Raw genomic sequence first — 17,598 nt, 5'->3', positions numbered from 1 at the left:
AATTTTATAAAAAATTTCAGGGATTAGGAAGATGACTTGTAAGGTATTATGCTTGCTAAATAAGCACAAGGACAAGGAGCTATGCAAAAGCCAGGTGGGCTACATAGAGATTTGGGGATGCCTGGCCACTCACTGTAAATGAAATAAGGACTTTCTTATCTTTAGAAATGAAGGTAGAGGAGTTAGAGAAAGGACTGAAGGAATTGAAGAGGTTTGCAACCCCTTAGGAAGAACAACAATATCAACCAACCAGAGCCCCCAGAGCTCCCAAGGACTAAACCACCAAACTAAGTGTACACATAGAGGTACCCATGACTCAGGCTGCCTATGTGGCATTGTCTGGCATCAACAGGAAGAGTGAAAACTCATTTACCTAATGTAGGGGACTGCCAGGGAGTTGAGGTGAGCATGGGTGGGTGGGGTGGGGAGCATCTTAATGGAAGAATGAGAGAGGGGAGAAAGGGGACAACTTTTGAAATGTAAATACATAAAATATCCAATAAAAAATGAAAACAAATGAAGGTAGAAAGTCTATTGAGGAAAGACACCCTAATGTTGCCTTCTTGTCTTCATATAAACCCATACAAGCCTGAGTACCCAACCACACATGTGCACACTCATGATATGATATGCATAAACGATGCACATACAAAATGCTCAGGCATACAGTAGCACACATACATATATGAGCATACATGTTTAAAAAATAAGAGGAGGTCCTGCTGTTTGCCAACATACATGATCCTAGATTTGAACTTGGATTCAGTGATTTGTGTCATCATATACTATATATGCATGCATGCTAGTGCACACATATGCAGATGTGTATATAAATCACATGCACACAAATAGAATTTACCTGTCCTTATCAACCTTCGGGTCTATATTTATAATTTCTCACTGAATTTCCACTTTTATAAGTTTTTAGATGTATCTTAAATTAAAAACATCAGCTCTTTCCTAATATTTGCAATAGCATTTTTCATTTCTACAATATCTTTATAAATGCCTAATAATCATTTCCCAAATCCTATAAATCTTATAAAGTTTTGTCAAAACCTCTGGCCTGGACCTAGAAGTCAATTATTAGCATTTAACACTTTAAAGTATACTAGAGAGAACTTTATTGTCTAGTTACTACCTATTTTCTATTTTTACAAATTCTAAAAATACTGCTGTGGTTTGGGAAGCATTAATAATGTATAGGAACTCTATTTAAAACCCATCTATCTGATTTTTGGAGGATGCATCTGAGACACCCCACCCAGAATCTACCTACAAATGTTATAATGGCTTATGCTACCAAATGCTTCCTAGTATGTTTCCCTGAATACTAGTCAACAGTTCGTTAAACTGGGACTTCTATTATATTTATTGACTTATCACATGGAATATACATGTTCAGATGTGCTCATGTGACTGCATGTGTCATAATTCACATGTGCATGTGTCATATGCATGTGTGTGTGTGTGTCAGAGATTGACAGTGTCTTCCTAGTTTGCTTACCACTTTATTTACCATGGTGGGGACTCTCACTGAATCTAGGGTTGCTATATTTAGCTAGTTCAGTCAGCCACGTTGTGCATGGAACACCCTGTCTCTGCTTCCCCAGCGCTGGGGTTATAGAGGAACTGCCATTCCTATGGTGATCTGAACTTCTGTCTTCACACTTGTTTAACAAGCACTTCATACACTGAGACATTTTTCCAGCCACTCTATTTTAAATTATTATAAATAAATGAATGCATTGAAAATCCTTTTCAGTTTTGAAATTTACACTATATTTTTACTTTTGGATAATTAAGCCATCTAGAAATGGATTTGGTTAGAAGACTACATGAACCAGGTTAATGGGAACTTCTCGGTTCCACATCTTGCTATAAGTGCTTCCCCAAACATGCAAAGGGCAAAAATAACCCTTAAAACTACACAGAAAACCCTGTAGGCCTAACAAATATAGCAAATACTCAAACTTCACAGTGTTGTACAAAAACAGTAAAGGTAGGGCCACGTGCACTGTATCTCACATAAATCATAATTGAAATTGTGAATCACAAGCAAAACTGAAAACATGGCTGGTAGAGGAGTAAAAGTGATGTAATGTGACTGACCGGGGTGGATGCAAAAAAAAAAATAAAATAAAATACTGGAAGAAAAAACAATTTTTCCATAACTGTTCATTGACTAAATTTAATTTTCTGATCATGTTTGAAAGGCACTCCCCCCCAATTTTACTGGTATTTTATTTAACATTTCAAATGTTATCCCCCTTCTCAGTTTCTCCACTTTATGTAGATCCTGAATACTTCAACCAGTGCTCCTCATGAAAGACCCACCATATTCCTAGGAATAAACTTTAATGGTTCTCCAGCTCCATTTATGCTAAAGATTCTCTCTCCACAGGAGAGACTTTTCTCCCTTCAGTTCCTATTGACTGAAATCAGAGAAGGTGTCCAGCAAATATAAGAAAAGTTAGGGGGTTGGAGAGATGGCTCAGCAGTTAAGAGCACTAACTGTGCTTCCAGAGGTCTTGAGTTCAAATCCCAGCAGCCACATGGTGGCTCACAACCATCTGTAACGGGATCCAATGCTCTCTTCTGTGTGCCTGAAGGCAGCTACAGTGTACTTATACATGATAAATAAATAAATCTTAAAAAAAGAAAAGTTAGGAAACAAGTTAGTAGAGAGATTACATAATAAGCAACATACATAATTCAAGTTATGTCAAGTTTGTGGATAGATTACATAAGCAGCACTCCTTAATATCTATAGATCTACAACCTGCCAACGGTTCAAATTATGCTGAATGTTCATACCAAGGATAGCACTGGGAAATAGAAAATTACGTGATAGATTAAAATAGCCTTTAAATATTGTTATTTACATCAGTAAGCAGAAGAATTCCCAGCTAAGTCCACAGTCAATATCAATTGGGGAAAAAACACATTCTAGTGAACAGTCATGATATTTCAACCTAGAGAAGTCAAAACAGTGCTGGATACAGTGCTCTATTGCTGCCTCCTATACCGCTGAATGTTGTCACAAAATCTGTGCTTCCTTTAAACATGGATTACCCATGATTCTTCCTGCTTGGTGCCTTTGGATCCAAATTCAGTATCTTGAACGGGTGCACTCACTTGACTTCCCAAAGCACAGTTACTTAGATGTAGGAGAAACCCAATGTCGTTCTCCTAATCACCTAGCTCTTTCTTTTCAGTCGTTGTTCAGAAAGTCTCCTACCATGATTTATAAAAATACAAATTCCCTAAATCCTGAGAGCGGAATCCAGAGAGCAGATTGCATGATAGCCATCTCTTGTCCTCTCCAAACTAATATCTATCTTATCTTTCCCTAGACGTGCCCATTTGCCATTGGTCTGCCAACTGTAAAGTGATTCAATGTTATCTCCCTTTTGGACATTTCTAAAGTAGCCATACTGGTATATCAGTAGTTTACATTTGCCTAAACTATTGGTAGCTTGTTTGGAGGTTTTATTTTAAGCACATTCAACCTGCGACTTAAGTGTAATAGTTTTAGCCTTGGTCTCCATCAATTACCCAAGGAAACCATGATAGAGCAGTCATCCGAGAGACCAAGAAACACCTCCTCGTTTGTAAAACGATACTTGCAGGGGCAATACAAAAGAAAATAAGAGAACTTAACAAATTTATCTTAGGAATGGCAGTCATTCAGTAAGAGTGCTCATAATTACAGTTATCACATTATTTTGATAAATTGATACATATTAATTTTTAAATTCAATAACTTTTTCCATAAGATTATACTCTATAGCTTTTCTGATTATTCAAGAGAAATGGACTCCATTTTCCTGAATAGTTATGCAACTGGAACTTATCAAGAGTGCAATTGTGATATAATTATTGCCAAAACCTTACTCTAGCTATTCAATATTTTAGAAAGGCCATCTAATGGGCAGATTAACTATTAATCTTTACTTTCTTAGGCATTGATGCTGTATTAAAAGATGGCAGAACAGAAAGTGTAGTGCCTGGACCACGTTACATAAAGTCCCCACAGAAATGCTTTTTACTGAATTATGTTTTAATGATTAATAATTCAGTCTGCACTCTACCTTCTAAAAGTCAGAGGCCTGCCAATTCACTTGATAAATGTTTGGTTTGCTTTTCAGTGCATTGAAGACAAATGCCTATTGTCCATTCATTCTTCGAGTCAACAATGGGGTAAATTTTCTTTCAGTGTCAGAGTAACTACTGAAAGTGTCACCTGAAATAAGTTGTTGTGGTGAGGGAAAGAGTGAGTCACAATAAAGACTGTAGTGTGGCTCAGGGTTTCTGCATTATCTGATTTAATCTTTCATCATTTTACATTGTGTATATATGAAGGATATGTAATTTGACATATATGGAAAGACACTGAGAATTTTACTGGCTGTCATAAATATTAGCTAATAAAAGAAGGTATCATTGGATTATTTTACCGAGTAGTCCAGAAAAAGTAGTTTAAACTGTATTGGGGCTGTACAATAAAAACAAGCAAACCAACAAACAAAACACAACCAGACTGGTAGTTTGAATCTACCAGGTTTCAATGGTAGTGAGTCTAGACTATTTCCACTGATGACAGCATCTTCCAATGAGCTGGAACCATCTCACCCTCCATGTCTAGTGTTAATAAATATAATTTTAATATACACGAGCTTAACATTGGTGGCTAGCCATCTAAGTGGTTCTACTGACATTGTGATAATTATTTTAGGCTGGGTGTAATGGTGCCAAAAGCTCAGGTATTCTTTATTCAGAGTCTCTCATCTCAGCCTACCTTTGTGTCTTGTGTTGCTGTACAAAAACTTCAGTAAAAGTATCTTAACAGTTGACTGTTCTCAGATGACATAATATTGACATTACAATCAATATTTGCATACATTGAAAACATCTCACCCAACGGCCAGTAATTTTATGCTTCCTATATCTATTTAAGGTGAGGCATGGTGCCCATAGCTACTCATTCAATATTAGGAAACACTCTACCTTACAGGCAAGTCTGGGCTGCAGTTGGCGCATTGATTCCAGTTCTTCCTCCCTGGTAATACAGGTATCTAGTTTCCACATAAAAAGTTTCAGAGACTTGGAAGCAACAAGTTTCACTCTGTGCCTCTTCTGTGTCCCTATGTCACACCTCCACCTTTTTAGCCAGACTCTCCACAGTTTCGTTTTATTTTAATTAAAAGTAATCATTAGGTTTTGTCCAGTTTATCGACACCAAATAGAGGTGGATCCATTTTTAGTCTTTTGTCAACACGGTCTAAGATTATATTATCTTTCTTGGCAAAAAAAATGGTATTAAGTTATATTCAAATTTGTATTAAATAAAACTGTCTGGCACTTTCTCATGTTACAAAGCAGCTCTCTTTCCTGTTATATTTGTGTAGATATCTAGTACAGACATCTGAGTTCTATATGGACTATCACTATAACCTTGGATCCACATACCAAATTTATAACAAATAAAATTTGGTATAAGGGGCTGGAGAGATGGCTCAGTTGTTAATCTCACTGACTGCTCTTCCAGAGGACCCATATTTAGTTCTCAGAACCCACATAGTGGCTCACAACCATAGAAAATTTCAGTTCTGAGGTGATCTAGTGCCCTCTTCAGGAATCCACAGGCACTACATGCACATGATGCACAGACATAAATCCAGAAAAAAACCACTCATACAAATAAAATAAAACTAACAAAAATCTCAGTACTGGGCTATAAGAATCCTTTCAAATTGTTGGTCAGGAGAATCCAAGAAACTCTTAAAACATTATAAGTTATTGCTGCTCACTATGGATGCCTCCCAAAGGTTGAAAACAAGTCTTTGTTACAGAAGACATGATGCATTTCAGACATAGCAGGCAAGAGATTCAAGGTGGATTTAACCTCAAGTCCTCCCCCCAAGGACAAGCTGTGATATAAATGGAAGATGCTGTGCAAAATGGTAAAAGATTGACTCCGATGATACTCATACACAGGAGTGATACTGGTGGACCACAACAATGACCAAAGGCCACAATATCCCTGAAGTGCAGTAGTGACACTTAACGTCTTAGCAGTAACCATCAGCTGTCTACTTGGACCTAAAGGCCATTTAATAGGATGCTATCCAGACATGGTACTGGATTCATAGCCAGTGACCCGTAGCTATTGAGATCATAGATCTTAGATGAGAACCTCCTACTGCCACTGACATTAGACTATATATTTCCTAGCGACATTACAAATATGTACTCTCATACACAGAGGTAAGTGTAGATATCCCCCATTCTAACAGCTTCTTATTGCAACGGGAGCTACTACAGAAAGGCCCAACTAATTACGGTGTATAGAGTAAGTTATTTCGGAGTGTCCATCCTGAGGCCAGCAATCTGTAACACAAATCCTACACAAGTTTCAGAGAGCATCATGGATGAGTGTCTGGCAGGATTGTAAAACCAGATGACCAAGATGTCTGCTTTGAGATCGTTTTTTTCTAGATATGACAGTGAAGCTACACCCACAAGATTTCAACCTGCCAGACCAAGAGGTGAACAATTCCAGCACCGGTTACTATCCTAGTGCAGGCAGGGAACGTCTCGTGTGGTCCTACCCCTAAATGAAGAGCTACAAGCAATGAACTACTACTGAAAGAGAAAGAATTAGACTTCTCCAGTAATCAATTCAGTTATTATTTATCCAATACCTATTGATAATACATAACACACAAGCAAAACTAAACTGACTCAGCAGGCTTTATATATATATATGTATATGTATATATGTATATATGTATATATGTATATATATGTATATATGCATATATATATTTACATGCAAATTCATAATATATAATTATACATGTAACAGTAAAAATTGAAGAGGATGCCATGAATTTGAGAAAGATCAGGGTGGAGGACATAGAACACATCAGCTGGAAGAGAAGACAAAGAAAGGAAAGTGATATAGTTTTATTTTAATTCATATTTCAGAAGAAAAATCTTTCAATTCACATGGAGAATAGTAAATACATTTATATCTGCGATGGTATTTTTGATGTAAGAACTTCCTCATGCATATCAATGGGAAAGCAAAAATGAAAAAAAAAAGACAAAATCCAGCAAAGGTTCTATGCAAGACATAAGCAGTCAACACAGTATGGTTTTTCCATGAGCACCTGTGACACAGACATGTACTTTACACCATCTCTCTAGAAACCTATGAGATTTGTCATATATTTGCATGGTTTTGATCACCATCGCCTTAAACTAGAGATTTGTATTCTTACAGTGAGTCCTATCCCACTTCCAATAACTTTGTTCTTTTCGGTCTTCTTAGTTACTAAGTAATGTGTTATGCATTGCTTCACATTTTACACAGAAATGAAAATTCTGGAGGTAAACATAGTACATGGCATTTCTATTTTAAAAAAATTATTTTGAAAGAAATGCCTCCAGTGGGATGCAAAATATAAAGTTAGCAAATGTGCATCATTAAATACACCACCTTTAGCTTTCATGTCCTCGTAAAGAAGGATTGAGCAAATTAGTAATGGACAATAACTCCTCGGAGCCTAAGATTTTGATAAGACTTGGGCTGTCACAAAATGTAATGTAAGCACAATTATTGGAATCATGGGCTGGAGAAGGGCTCGAGTGGCTATGTGGTTAAAGCACTGTTGCTGTTTCAGAAGACACAGACTTGGTTGCTACCACCCACGTGGACGCGCGTATCATCTATAGCTCTATTTAAGGCATCCAAGCTCCTCTTATGACCATCTCAGATATTATGTAGCACATACACACATGTAGGCCAAACACTAATATGCATAAAATAAAACTAAATATGTCTTCTAAAATAACACTTTTGTATGTATAAATAAAGAATAGGTTATCTAAGTGAACACTGGTGCTGCAGTCAATGGAAAGGCACACCTTCCCATGTCTAACAGAGTGGGTTAGCATCGGTAAATGGCAGAATTGATACCTGACATTACCAAATTGTGCCAAAGAGAGGAAGGCAGATATAGATGCTCTCAGGCAGTTGTGTAAATGGACAGTATTCAAGATCATCATGAAAAAATATCCCAAAATTGTGTCACATGAAGAGAGGTTCATGACACGGAGAAAAATGTCATGAGTAATTTTCTAGTCATAAATTTGTGTTATTTGGTTTTATTTATTTTACATTTTCTTTTGTTTATGTTTTTAAATTTGTTGTTTTATTTTTATTTTATGTGAATTGGTGTTTCATTGGCTTATATGTCTGTATGAAGTGTTGGGTCTGCTGGAGCTGGAGTTACAGACACTTGTGAGCTGCAGTGTGGAATCTGGGAATTGATCCAGGGTCCTCTAGAAGCACATCCTCTGCTCTTAACTACTGAACCATACCTCTAGTTGCTTTATTGAACTTTTTAATTACATTTTTTCATTCAATATATTCCAATTTCCTCACTTCCCACTTCTCCCAGGTACTCTTTCCTTCCCCACCCTCCCAACTCTATATTCTTTCTTTCTAGAAAAAAAAATAATGGCTAAAATGTTAAAGGGTATTTGTCATAATTGTGAAAGAAAAAATAAATGAACAAACTTCCCTGTTGCATTTTTTAATTTTATTTTTCTTGGATATTTTATGTATTTACATTTCAAATGTTATCCTCTTTCCCCCCTTTCCGATACCCCTGCTTCTTTGACGATGCTCCCACTCCCACCCACCCACTCCCTGTTGCTTTCATTGGTGAACTTTCCACACAAACATCCAAGAGAAGAAAGCATTTGAGAACTGTAGTTGGTAGATGCCGGTGTACAGAGAGTAACACAACTCCTGTGCACCCATCAAGACATTTGTATGACATAGGAGAAGGGCAGGATTGTAAGGGTATAGGAGTTAAATATCCAATCAAATTCGACCTATATTCCTGGGGGGGGTTATACCTCAGTGGAAAAGCATTTTCCAACTATGAGCACAGCTCTGGTTTTATCCCCGAACCACTAAAATGTAAGAATGATAACAAGTCATGCAGGGCTTGAGTTAAAGTAAATAATTCAAATCTAAACACAAGAAGAATGGCACCCAGAATGATGGAAGACCATTTATAAAACAAAAGACCAGTTGATGGCTGCATGCCATCTGTTAAGGACTAAATGAAATTCCAAATGAGTATAATATTAAGTATAATAAAATTCTGAATGGCTTTTAGCTCTATAAAATTGAGACAGGATCTCCTCAAATGTACCTATTTAGTTTCAGGGGAGTATCTATATATTTATATCTTGATGTCAAAATTTGAGTTTAGAGACTGTAATGTTATGTATGGTCCAGAGAATCATTCATAATATTGTTACTTTTTTAAATTTTTGAATGAATTCTATTTAGTAGATATATAAGAAGGTAAAGTAAGAGAGTAAATATTAGCAAGGGATGAATGAATGGATAGTTATATCATAGGAGAGAGAGACAGAGACAGACAGACAGACAGACAGAGTGTGAGCATCATTATATGAAGTCAAATACAAAAACACGAAACAGAAATCAATTGGAGAAGCCCTATTGAAGTTAATGGCTGGAGTACCACACATATTTCCAGGAGGAGTAGTGTCTCCCGTTAAACTTTCAAGCAAATGGAAAAATACTGACAGAGAGAAATCACCTCACAGAATGAGCTTACAGAAACTGACTGTGGACTTCTGCGGGCCATGCAGGTGGGACACCAATATAACTAGAACTCACGGGATGCATCCCGCCAGTTACACAGTCATGATGGGTATGCCTTAGAGAGGCAGAGCTCTGACCCCTGTGTCCTGAGGACTCCATGCTGTCGTAGAGTTTCACTCTGCTTGCTGCCCTCACATCACATCCCTCATAATCTATGGGTTCTGTAAAAACTATAAGAGGGCTTCCTGCCCCTCAGAGGGCAGTGTCATTGGCACTTACAATATTAATAATTGATCTTTTTCAAGCATTGCTGCTGGGGCAGATAATGATTCATCTACAATCCTCGGAAAGGACTTAGAAGTGTAGCTTGTTAGCAATGACAACCACCCTTAGAAAACATTTGGGGATGAAAATTTTTAGTGAAGTTAGGTTAAGATGTTTTGCTAGAGGCTCTGATGTAGAAAATCTTAGAAAACAACTTGAGGTTCAAAGAGGCACACTTTTAATAGTTGAGCTAGAGAAATTTTAAGGTTGGGAACAATAACAATGGCAGACTGAATTGCGTGGACTCATGTGACCATTGTACTAAAGCTGGGCTGGTGATCAAGGTGATAATTTCTTGTGCCCATTTTGGTCCCTGTTTTCCTCATATGAGTTAATAACAAAAATGAAAACGAGTAGATATGCACCTTGAAGATCTAACATAGATGTTACTGATTGTTGTTTACATAAAATTTAGATTTGTGATTCTTTCAAGGTTTTTATTACTTTTTAAGATAAATACGAAGATAATTGAATCTGACTGCTTTATTAATTATTTTATTTATTTACATTCAAATGTTATCCCCCTTTCTGGTCCCCATACCCCTTCACCACTGAAAGGGTGTTTCCCCAGCCAGTTACCCACACCCACCTCACCCTCTAGTATCCCCCTTCTCTGTGACATCAAGCCTCCACAGGACCAAGCACATACCCTCCAACTGAGGCCATACAAGACAGTCCTCTAGTAATACATAGTGGGGGGCATGGACCGGACCATGCATGTGCTTTGGTTGATGGCTTAGTCCCTGGGAATCAGGGTGGGGGCTCCATTTAGTTGATACTGTTGTTCTTCCTATGGGGTTGCAATCCCCTATAACTCCTTCACTCCTGCCCCTAACTTTTTCATTGGGGTCCCTAGGCTCAGTCCAGTGGTAAATATCTGCATCTTTCCCAGCCAGGTGCAGGAAGAGCCTCTCAGAGCACAGACATGGCAGCATCTGCAAGCACATGGCAGTATCAGCAATGCTGTTGGAGTTTGGTGCCTGTGCATGGAATGGATTCCAATTTGGGGTGGTCTCTGGATGGGTGTCTGGTCCATTTATTTTACCTGTATTTCCTTTAGATGGGAACAATTCTGCGTCATAAAGTTTGAGATAGGGGCCATGTCTATCTACTAGAGGTGGTGCCTTCAGGTTCCATTTCTTCACTGTTGGGAATTTTGGCTGTCATCCCCATTGGGTCCTGGGAGCCTCCCACATGCCTGATGTCTAGGACTTTCTATTGACCCTCCCCCATTGCCCACCACATACTGCTGCATATTTCAACTCATTCTCCTGTCCCTCTGGACTTCCCCCTATACCTAATCCTGCCTTTTATTCCCCCTTCTGAGTAGGGTGGAAGCATCCACACTTGGGCCTTTCTTCTTGTTATCCTTCATATGAGTTGTATCGTGGACATGCTGAACTTTTTGGCTAATATTCATTTATCAGTGAGCACCTATCATGTACGTCCCTTTGGGTTTGGTTTACCCCACTCAGGATGATATTTTCTAGTTCCATCCATTTGCCTGCAAGTCCCCAATTCTGTCTTTACAACTGCAAATCGCCACCTTCTTGTAAAGAGAAACTGGCTTAGAAAGTTACCTTGCTTGCTTAACTTTGTTACTCTATGAAAAATTGCTTAGTTATAGATGTATGTGTTTTCTTGTGAATAACTGTTTTCTTCATCTGCAATAGTAAAATGTTTTTCATGTAAAGGTATTGGAGAACCTACTGCTTCTTCATGATAATTTACTAAAAGCAAAATAAAATGTAATTGTTACTGTAATTATTTTGTACTTCTTGAAAGATCTTGGTAGGCTATATAAACTGTGGGAGAAGAAATAGGGTTGTTGAAGCTTGCTCATTGGAGCGTTGCTCCATCCATCCATAAATGCATGTATGTTTATGTATGTAAAGTGGTTGAGCTTTGCTCCATTCACCCAATGTGTGAATGTGTATATATATTTATATGTATATATGTTTATATGTATATATGTTTATATGTACATATGTTTATATGTATGTATGTATATGTATGTATATATGTATGTATGTATATATGTATGTATGTGTGTATGTATGTATGCAGCTGTAAGGATGTTGGAGCTTGTTGAACTTGGTTTCATTCACCAAGTATGTATGTGTGTGTGTGTGTGTGTGTGTGTGTGTGTGTGTGTCTGTGTCTGTGTCTGTGTCTGTGTCTGTGTCTGTGTCTGTGTCTGTGTCTATGTGTGTATGATTCTTCTCCCTCTTTTTTTTGTCAGCCCCAGTTAATCAGGCTTTACTCCCACAGAGAAAAGTCTACTGAGTGATCCATCACCAAGCCTACACCCTCACCTTAGTTTACCCTGACCTTTTGAAGATAGCTTTCAACAGTGGAGATTGACGCAGTCTAGCAGAGGTGTTTCATTAAGCTGTATGTTCAAGGATCAGCTTTTGATGGCTTAATTTCATGCTTCACTTCCTCATTGCCAATATTTTTATAAAATGCAATTTTAGAAAAGTAGTCTTTATTGTAAAAAATTCAAGGACAAAACATTTTCACTCCTGGGCAGTTTTTCTGTTCCCTTCCACCATTGTCATAAGCAGCTCACCCCCAGAAAGGGGACCCTGGAGTATACTTTAAGGTAATTGTTCTTAAGTCTGGAAAGGCAGGGGAGAACCCCACTTCCAGAGCTTTTTATGGGTTCAAAGAGCATGTGACAACGTACTGATATAATGACTTTACACATGACCACATTTTATATATTTACTTTTTCATAGGTACAAAATTGAAAATGTTGACTTCGCCAGAGCCGAAGGGCCTTGTCCCATTCACGGCAGAGTCACTTGAACTTATAAAAAATCACATTGCTAAAAAATGCAACGAAGAGCATGAAGAAGAAGATTTAAAACCAAGCTGGGGTTTAGAAGCAGGCAAAAAACTTCCATTTGCCTATGGAACCCTTCCTCAAGGAACCGTGTCAGAGCCCTTGGAAGATGTGGATCCATACTACTATGTTAAGAGAAATGTAAGTATTAATCATTATTATTGAAGCTATATTTTAATTCGTTTATTTTCAGCCACTTGAAATATAATTAAGAAAAGACTTAAGGAAAATTAATAGAGAAGGCATTCCTTCACAATGGATGAATTTAATGTGGGGTCAACATATTCAAGGTAGGTAATAAATCTGATAAAATATGTGAATAATATGTTATGGTTAATGATATATATGTGTTATATACACTATCTTTTTATGATTATCAATTTTTAAATAATCATGAAATATTTAGAATATGGACAGAAATTTCAAACACCTTGATAATTTTCTAGTCAAAATAATGCATTTATTTTCATTCATTCATAAATTCACAAATTCAAACCTACCTAATTTCCAGAAACACTTGAAAGACTTACAAATTATGTATACATAGACACACACACACACACACACACACACACACACACACACACACACACAAAAGCATACACTCCCAGAACAACTACAAAATGCTAAGTATTAGAATGATTTTTGTTAGAAAATAGAGAAATGTGAATTGATGGAGCTAGAAGAGTTTTTATTTCAAAAGTACAATTTTGGGGCTGGAGACATGTCTCAGTGGTTCAGAGCACTGATTGCTCTTCTGGAGGTCATGAGTTTGATTCCCAGCCCCTGCACACAGCAGTTTACAACCTTTTGCAACTCTATATCCAGAAGCTTGGGCCTCATTTGGTCACCCTGGGCACTTGGAGCACAAGTTAATAGATATACCTGAAGTGAAAACATCTTTATACATGAAATAAAGTAAACTTTTAATTACAGCTTGCAGATTACTTAGAACTTTAATAAAGTCAATGTAGAACATTTTATGGACACATGGAAAGACAACAGACAAGATAGATTCTTCAAGGGGGCATAGAAAGGGCAGTGCTGTTACTGGAAAGTCAGTGATGTTGTCAACCCTGCCAAAGATGAGACTGGAGATGTGAACATGGACTTACTGTAGTGGTCAAGGACATATGGAGTGAATGTGGCAGGTCAATAGAACTAAGCCATCATCTCTTTTAATTAGAAGAGAAGGAATCATTAGAGAAAATGGAAGAGAACATGAAAGAGAAGGAGAAACAGTAGGTAGAGAAGAGGAAAAGAAGGAAAAGAGATGAGGGAGAAGAGAAAGGGGTGAATGGGGAGAGGAAGGGAGGAGAGATAGAAATGGAGAGAGGGGAGGAAGGCAGGGTTTATATGGTACAGTTAATTAACTTACTGTATGTACTGATAGTATAAATGGCTTTGGTGGAAATACGATGATCGCCTTCTAGTTATCTATTTTTAAATAATCATAAAACACTTACACTATGAGAGAGAAAGAGGGGGGGGCAAACAAGTAAAAAGGAAATAGAGAGGATGGAGACAGCCCTGCAATTCAGTGTCTTATATCAGGAAAAAAATAACAATGGGATATAACTGATGGATAATGGAAACATTAAAGAGTGAAGTTACGTTGACAAAATGAAATAAAGTTTGATAAATTGGGGAGTATAAGGATTATCTACTAGCATGGAATTGATATCCAAATATCATATTCACTGATGTTATCTAATGGGGAGCACACAGTGAATGAAAATGTCTGCAGAAAAAATTATGTACATTGCATAGTCGCTCCTATAATACCGTAGTGGTGAGTCTCCCTTGAATTACTTTGAGAACACTTTAGTTAAAATGAAAAGTTAGGTCCTCCTTTGTATTGTTCCAGCACTCACTTTGTGGTGTTCTTGAGTTGTAACAGTTGATAATGGGCAGCAACCTTAGGATTGCCTGTTACTGTTGCAGCCATCTGCTTACTGAGCAATGTGTGCAGGCATGCTAAGCATGGGAATGCTGCCATTGAAGATGGAAATCAAAGGTCTTAAAAAAGAGAAACAAATGCTTTATGATAGGTCCTATGTCTAACAGTAGTTGGCCAACACACACACACACACACACACACACACACACACACACACAAAGATTGTGATTTTGATTCCTTTGTCTGGGTGTCATGTTTGGAGACAGAGTCTGCCTGGATAGCATTGGCTGTTCTGGAACTCACTCTGTGGTCATGGCTGGCCTTGAAGTCATAGATCTGCTTTCCTCTGCCTTCTGAGTTCTGGGATTAAAGGTGGGAGCCACCACTACCAGGCTTTTTGATGTTTTATATTTTGGTTGTTTGTTTAGTTGGTTTTGTTTTTGTTTTTAAGTGTGTGTGTGTGTGTGTGTGTGTGTGTGTGTGTGTGTGTGTGTGTGTGTGTGTGTTGTTTGTCTTGGTGGTTTTGTGTGTGTATGTGTGTGTGTGTTTGTTTTGTTTTATTTTGTTTTTGCTGTCATGTTGTTTTGGTTGTTTTAAGAAAGTCAATGAACCTGAAGTTGAGTGATAGGGATGTGGGGAGTATCCAGGAGGAGTTGGGACAGGGCAAAGAATAGTATCAAAACCTGTTATATGAAAAAAATAAATACAATATGAAACAATTCTACAAACTCAAAATAAAACAAGATTCTGAGTGATTTAGGCTACTAGCTGCTATGAGGCCCCTAGGTTGAAACCTGACAGGGCAACCTCATGCACTCTGAAGCCTGCCAGGGTGGCCTCATGAACTCTGAAGACTGCCAGGGTGACCTCATACACTCTAAAGCCTGAAAGGGTGACCTCGTGGACTCAGTGCTACTCTCAGTAACATCATATTATCTAAATATCTGGGTTGTATTTAGCTTACTCTCTTCCACACAGGATAGAGATAAATAATCATAAAATTAAGAAAACAACCCCAGCACATGGAATCAGGAGCTAACCTGAAAGTATGCATCCCTTCACAATGACACACACATATGTTGAACTTTCCATGGAGTTTGCAATTATTTTGGAAGCTACCATGGAAAGTAGAATTTACATAATCAGATATATCATTTGTTTCTATTTAGTTTATTTAAGGGGGATTGTAGAATAAGTACAAGAGCTGAACAGAGTCCCATAGCAGTTACATGTTGAACTATATTTATTTAAGAATTGAGACCCAGAACTAATTCCAGTTAGAGCTGACATGCATGGAGAAGTGTTAGCAGTTGTAAACTCTTATAATTTCTTTTTAATATGCACCTGCCAATATAAAGAGCAAAAAGTCATATCTCCTATATTATTATCAGATTGTATAGTAGACAATATCATCTATAGTTTCATATATAAGATTATTTTTAAACCAGGCCTTCTGGGAAGGCCTATAATTCTAGAATGATTCAAGTCCTCTATGGTCTAACTGTGAGTTCAAGGCCAGCCTTTACAATTTAATGAGATACATTTTCAAAAGAAGGAAGAATCAAAGAGCCTTGGAATAAATAGTAAAAGAGAGTTTGCCTAGCACATGTGAGGCCCTTGACTTAATCCCTGTTAGAGAGGAAAAAAAATAATGCATAACTTTTTATTTATAACAATATAGTTATCTTACTATATACTATGTTATGTTATAAAATATGGCATTTTATCTCGTAGTTTTCAGAATATTTACTACATATAAAAATTGTTCAGTGTTAACTGGATGAAACCCATGGTTTGTTGAAGGCTGAGCAAACACTGTCTCCAAGTTACATCATCAGACAGTACGTGCTAATGCACATCCCACATTAATACTTTCTCTGGAGGGAAATATACAGTGAACATATATACTTTCAATGACCATGTGTAATATATATCATATATATTATTATAATGTTCATTTATATACACAAATCTAAAAGTTTGCACACATGCATGTACATAAGCCCACATGTACATATGTATAAATTAACCCATCCATCTACATATATACAAACAATTTCTGTCTTTTACTATATTTATCAAGTTTTAATGCTTGAGTATCCAAAATCCCTGTTTTATATTATATAAATTACTATTTTTAGATAGGTTCACATAAATAATATTAAATAAGTTAAGTTTTTACAAACATTAATTTTTTATCTACTTTTTAATTGTTTTATTTCTAATAAAATTTTATTTAAAATAGGATTACATCAAATATCCCCTTTTTCCTCCCCTTCAGTCCCTCCCACATAAATAATGTAAATGATTGATAGGAGATTTCAAAACATTTGACTTTTGCTTTTACAACTCTTCATTGATTTTTTCTGATATAAAATTAAAATTTTCACACTCACTAAGTTATGAGATAAAGCCCTTGTGATTTCTTTAAGTGCAAATCCACACAACATCTGGAGAGTTTCTATTACATTAATTTAAGGTGTGACTTCACTGCAAATGACTTCCTTAAGTATACAATCAGGAAAAAGAAAAAAAAAGCTATGAGCTATCAGGTAAGTCTAAATACAAATGAAAACTAGGAAAACCACTCCTTTTGCTTTAAATACAATTAAATATCCAAGCCAATGAAAGTGTGACAGAGTTTCAAACTGGTGAGCATTGGTATTGTGTTGCTTCAGTTCTCCATTCCTAGTTGACTGTATCTACTGTGGTTTCTTACAGACTTTCATGGTCTTAAACAGAAACAGAGTCATCTTCAGGTTCAATGCGGTTTCCATCCTCTGCACGTTGTCTCCTTTAAGCTCTCTCAGAAGAGCTGTTATCAAGGTTTTGGTGCACCCATATCCTTTCGAAGGCTGTGTCTTCGGCATG

The 17,598-nt window shown here is 37.1% G+C and overlaps 1 protein-coding gene across 2 annotated transcripts in view; it reads left to right on the top strand.

The window, feature by feature from the left end:
- Scn7a (sodium voltage-gated channel alpha subunit 7) overlaps positions 1-17,598 on the top strand; it is a 102,284-nt gene that overhangs the window by 14,192 nt on the left and 70,494 nt on the right. For both annotated transcript variants that reach the window (XR_015683392.1, NM_001388508.1), the window contains 2 exon segments: positions 12,721-12,968; positions 17,449-17,567. Coding sequence is in view for 1 of the 2 variants with exons in the window: in NM_001388508.1 (NP_001375437.1) it covers positions 12,735-12,968; positions 17,449-17,567 (353 nt within the window). In the remaining variant the exon portion in view is untranslated.

This window comes from Rattus norvegicus, chromosome 3 (genome assembly GCF_021556685.1).
Source record: "Rattus norvegicus strain SHRSP/BbbUtx chromosome 3, alternate assembly SHRSP_T2T, whole genome shotgun sequence".
NCBI lineage: Eukaryota > Metazoa > Chordata > Mammalia > Rodentia > Muridae > Rattus > Rattus norvegicus.
The sequence above is the reverse complement of the archived record's forward strand: the minus strand, read 5'-3'. Positions and strand labels throughout refer to the sequence as shown.